At 34.3% G+C, this 5671-nt stretch overlaps 1 protein-coding gene across 1 annotated transcript; it reads right to left on the bottom strand.

Moving 5' to 3' along the window:
• Positions 1-1678: 1678 nt before the first annotated feature.
• Positions 1679-5189, bottom strand: LOC142625435 (vicilin-like seed storage protein At2g18540). Its single transcript, XM_075799094.1, has 5 exons — positions 4907-5189; positions 4122-4300; positions 3874-3954; positions 2567-2866; positions 1679-2474 (listed from the first exon to the last, which is right to left on the bottom strand). Exons 1-5 carry the CDS (start codon positions 5187-5189, stop codon positions 1692-1694), a joined length of 1626 nt encoding a protein of 541 aa, XP_075655209.1. The 3' UTR covers positions 1679-1691.
• Between the last annotated feature and the right edge of the window lie 482 nt (positions 5190-5671).

The following is a 5671-nucleotide window of genomic DNA, read 5'->3' as shown; positions in this document are numbered from 1 at the left end:
GAGAGAAGAAATAGGCAAAGAAAGAAAAAATGAAAAGAGAGAAAGAAGAAGAACCTAGAGAAAAGGAAATGGGTGTGAAGAAGAAAGAAAGAGAAAAGAGAAATGATATGTCCACAACATTTTTACAACAAATCCTAAGTGACAGGATGTTACTGGTTGTTATTGTTGGGGCAAAAAAGTAATCTTAGTGTTCAAATTTGAACCAATAACAATTAACCACCTATGATTTGTTGTAAAAATGTTGTGGACGTAGCATCTCTCAAGAGAAAAAGAATGAAGAGAAAGACGCTGAGAGAAAAAAATGGCTCGAAGGAAAAAAAACAAAAAAGGAGAAAAGAAAGAAAGAGTCGTTGGTATTGTGACAGGTCTGTACAGTGTGAGTCTACTCATCATGTGTTATTACCAAAATGTCACTTAAATCATAACTCACAATCTGAATACACCAAGCTTTCAAAACAAAAACAAAAAAACTGAATACACCAAAAAGTTGTTCTCAATTCTTATCACTCATTCTTAATGATGAGAATTAGGAATGAAAATTTGGCCAAACAGATGCAATTGGCGTGAGAGTCACCAAATTTGGCCAAACAGATGCAATTCCTAATCTTGTTGCTGTAATTTTTTTAAGTTTATGCAACTTGGATATACACATCTCCTCATGGCAGGGGGAAAATTGGTGTATTTATCATTTGTACCATCCAGATACTTTTCAATATGTGTGTACTGGCACTTTATATGAGACATTTTTTTTTTTTGCAAATAAATAACATTAGGTTTTAATTTAAATGCAATCTTTTTTCAATAATTAACGTGAGAAAACTAAAAAGATCAAAGATATTTGAGATCACATAGTTGCATTTCTAATATCTAGCAAGAAGCTGCATTACTCAACACTTCATAAGTTTATGCATCATCCTTATAGATGTAAAGATGTCTTAAGTTTTCTGCATTCCACTAAATTTGTTTCCCCCAAAAGATATGTATAGTTAAATGGGAGACCATGGGAGCTACAACCTTTCAACCCAAAAAAATAGTTGAAAACATACTCAATAGTCAATCCCACTTCGGAGTTGTAAATCCCGCCTCGAAGTTGAGAAACAAGTAGCAGTGAACAAGAAGTACCCTCAGCTGAAATTGGCCATAACAAATGTGTGCCTAGAATTTGATAGTGATTTGAGATACCGAATATTCTTGCCCAAATTGATCCAAAATTGAATTAAGCAAACCCTCCTAGCAAGCATTCTAATAGACACTATTTTGAGATTGTCTGAGCTGTAAGATAGGAAAACACTGCTATACTGGATAGGAATTTAAAATAAACCATTTGCTTTCTTACCTATTCCAATTTTAGAAATTGCTAAACATCAACAATTTTTAAATTTTCACTTTAAAACATGACATATAATTTGATAAAACTTACAAGTATGACTTATAATTTGATTAAGTACCGCCTTACACCTAATTAAGCAGGAATCATTCAACCTTTTTAAGCAGTGCACTCTAACTTCACAGTAAGCATGGATCACAAAACTTATTATACCAAAAAGCATCAAATGACAAACATTGTCTAAGTGGGAAGTCATTTTGCATGGAGCAAAATGCATGTTTGTTTTTCTTATTGACATGCATATATTTAAGATGATGAAAACTACACAATCCAAAGTAGATGTGGCAGCTAGCTAGGCATTAAATCAAATCATCATTGCTTGTTCTTCTCCCTTTCCCCATGCTTCCCTCCTTTCTTCTTCTTCTTCTTCTCTCCTGGCTTCTTCTTGTTCCCACTCTGCTTCTTCCTCTCTCTTTCTAGCTGCTGCTTCTTCCTCTCTCTTTCTAGCTTCCTCCTCTTCTCTCTTCCCACCCTCCTCTGCCTTTCTCTTTCTAGCTTCCTCTTCCTCCCTTTTTGCTTCCTCTTCCTCTCTCTTTCTAGCTTCTTCTTCCTCTCTTTCTTTCTCCCTAGCTTCTTCCTCCTCCTTTTTTGCTTCCTCTTCCTCTCTCTTTCTAGCTTCTTCTTCCTCTCTTTCTTTCTCTTCCTCTCTCTTCTTAGCTACCTCTTCCTCCATTAGCCTCTGCTCTTCCTCAGCACAATTGCAACACTCTAGTATGACTGATTCAGGCTGTTGATTCATAAGCTGATCAATCACAGTACTGCTAGTGACATTGAAGGACAAGGCCAACACGCGCTTGTCCAAAGTTTGAAAAACTGAACTCTTTCCTGCCAGAAATTGAGGATTATTTTTCCTTGCTGTTGTGCTAAATCCCATGAAAACAAATGACTCATTGTTGAAAGATATCTGGGCCATGGGATGGAACCTAGGCACAGCAAAAACATCTCCTTCCTCCACCCTGAACCTCATATTGTTGCATTCTGATTTCTTTGCAGTGCTAGAACAAACCAGTCGAACCATCCCTTCCCCTCGTAACACTATTGATATCTCAGTCGCCAATGGATTCCAATGTGGCCCCATCATTGAGCCCTTCAAAAAAACAAGTTAAAAATAGTGTTAGAATTAGGTGTTGCATTTCCAATGGACCAAGAAGCAAGCTGTTAAAAACAAAATTCACTAACCTCTGTTAGATTCACCATGAAAAGTCCAATATTGGAACTATTCAACGAATGCAATCTTTTCTTAGTTACTGTTAGGCTCCACCCGTTACTATTCTCAAAATCTGGCTTTTCATCAAAAATATTATAGGGTTTCTTCTTATTGTCGCTGAATAACATGCCACCTCTTCCTCTTCGGAAGACTTGGAGGAGGAGAGCGTCTAATTCCCAGAAGTTTTTTTCTGTTTCCTTTGTTGGCTCCGCATGCACTATGCCTGGTGGCTGAGTTCCTTTTGTTATTTCTCTTATCAAATCCTCCGAGACCTAGAGATATAGTAATATTTTCATTATTTATTATAGATCTTAGATTATTACACATACTAAGCACATATATATAATCAATATGAAAATCTTTCGGTCCTATTTTCTAGAAAGATATAATGATGAAGTGGATCATTGGGTCCAAGATTCACATCACCCACAACTATCACAAAATAAAGAATTTATTTCAGATAAAAGTAAAAGGCAGATACTGTCATTTCATTTCAAATGCAACAAAAACTTAGTACTTGGGACACAAAACCAATGTTTATAAGATCTTTCTTGTCTCCAAATACTCACATATATATACACAAAAACTATTAACCTAAAGAGATTCAACTACCTGGGAAAAAAAAAAAACTCAAGAACACTAGGTTATTATTACATTAAAAGAAACGGTCTATCTCCGTACACACCCAAATCTATACCCATTCTTGTGCGTCAATTTTGTGATTGGATTATAATACTTTTCACATGTAATCATCATATGTATTTGTTGAAGAAGTGAATTGAAGTGCACCACCAATCATAAGGTGACACTTAAGTATATTGTATATCTCATGGATACTTACCCAAATTTATACCCATTTTCACAACGTTCTTGTGCGTCAATTTTGTGATTGGATTACAATACTTTTCACATGGGATCATCATATGTATTTGTTGAAGAAGTAAATTTAAGTGCACCACCAATCATAACGTGACATTTAAGCATATTGTATATCTCATGGATACTTGATCAAAAAGTGGATACTTGATCAAAAAGTAAATTTAGATGCACCAATCACCAATCATAAGGTGACACTTAAACATATGATGTGGACTTGGTATGTTTTAGGTGCGAGTCTCTATAATTTTTTTGAAAAGAATATGAAATGCTTCTGCTTAAGAAATTTTAAAAATTACTATAAATTATTATAGGGACAATAGAATATTCTTGGTATTCAATTATACATCGAGCAGGTACTAGAATGGAAAATGAAACTGATTGGAACTTGGTAAGTATATACCTTGAAAGCTGCTTTGAGGACTTTCTTATCAAAGCCTCGCAACAAGTTGCCAATAGTTGAGTATGCCCCAATTGTTGGCTCCTGCATTGGTTTTAATTAGTACTAACTTTTAAATAGAAAAACTAATTAAGCAACTTAAATATTCTATATATATTCTAGCAAATCTACTACATATAGTCGAATGAAAGAAATTTTTTCAAAAGTAGAAAATAACAGGGTACTTATTACAAATTAAAAGAAGCTCATACATATAAGTCATCATCTGTATTGGTGAAGATTGCGTATATCCTAAGCTTCTGTCGCTCCGGCTGTAAGCTGCTATGTACATAGAAGATAGAGCCTGACTTGAGCCTGTGGATATCTCCTCGACGTAAATCCACTCTCCTCATTTCATCAAGAGTATCAGTCCAAGTCAACCTCGCACTTCCTATATATATATACACCCACAAAAAATATAATGCAAATATATAGATGGGAATATTTAGAAGAATAAAAAAAAAGATGAATATAGTTCTTGTGATTAGAAAATTAAACCCCAACGCTTAGGCATTAGTGAATTACAATTTATAGTAGAAGCAATTAAATGGTTTATTTTAAGTGAGTTTGCATTAGCTATTTCTTTTAGAGTCTCTGGCCTTATTTGTCTATTAACTTGTTTATTAACATGTACAACATTTTAAAAGATCGATTTTTCTAAGTTTAAATAAAAATGCTAGGATTAAAAAAGTTGTTAAAAAGTGGTGAGGAGTGAAGAAAAGTAGTGGACCTATAGTTAGAACTTCGATCATGATAAGTTGTGACCAGTAAAAGTGTAGACTATTACTTTCCTTTATCACTCATAACTTACTAACACAATACTCACAACTTACTAACATAACACAAAACAACCAGTTATGACAAAATTGTGTAATTTTTAATGGTCCTGTCAAGTATAATTATACTTTTTTTGTTGTCTATTTGAAGTAAAGAAGCACAAACTTTCAAATAAAATAGAATAAATCCATATATATATGCAAACTGAAAGTCACAGCACCTGTGTGGACATAAAAGACCATGTCTGCATGGAGGAGTACAGGAAGAAATAGCGAGTTTGGATCCAACGTGATGAACTGGAGGTGGTATTGCCCTCGTGCTCCATCACCGATCTCAATGGCTGAGACCTCTCCGTATTCCGTCACAACAAGTTGTCTCCTTTCATCTTTCCTCACTACAGGCTCCAAACCTGAGGAGGCATCCTCCTTAAAAGCCTTATTCACATGCAAAAACAGAGCAAGAGAAAGAAACAAGAGTAAGAGAAATGAAGCTTTGTTAGACATTGTTTCAATTCAGAGAGAGTTCAATTTTCTTAGCTTCGGAGTGAGCTGGGTCTATATAGATGAAGATGATGAGGAGCTAAAGAGGTACGTGTCTTTCTCTATGGACACGTACATTTGCATGGAGCAGGTGGCTGGTGATTGGGTCTAGGTCTTTCCCGCATAAGTTCCAAGTAGTTAGGGTTGATCCGAAATGGAGGGGTCCATGGTCTTATTTACCGAAAAATGCTAAACCTATTCCTACAGATTTTTCTATATTATCTGTACAAACTCATATCATAATGAATATAATTGGTACATTTAAAAAATATAATAAATAAATTTTAAAATTACTTTTTATTTAAAATTTTTTATGATAAGTGATAAATCAATTTGTAAATATTATGAAGTAATAAAATTTGTAATATTTCCGTTATCAAAAAAAAAATTTATAATATCCCTAATATCACTCTAGCTAAATGACAAATCAATTTGTAAATATTATG

Source organism: Castanea sativa, chromosome 2, assembly GCF_040712315.1.
Source record: "Castanea sativa cultivar Marrone di Chiusa Pesio chromosome 2, ASM4071231v1".
Taxonomy (NCBI): domain Eukaryota; kingdom Viridiplantae; phylum Streptophyta; class Magnoliopsida; order Fagales; family Fagaceae; genus Castanea; species Castanea sativa.
This window is presented reverse-complemented; position numbering and strand designations above follow the sequence as displayed.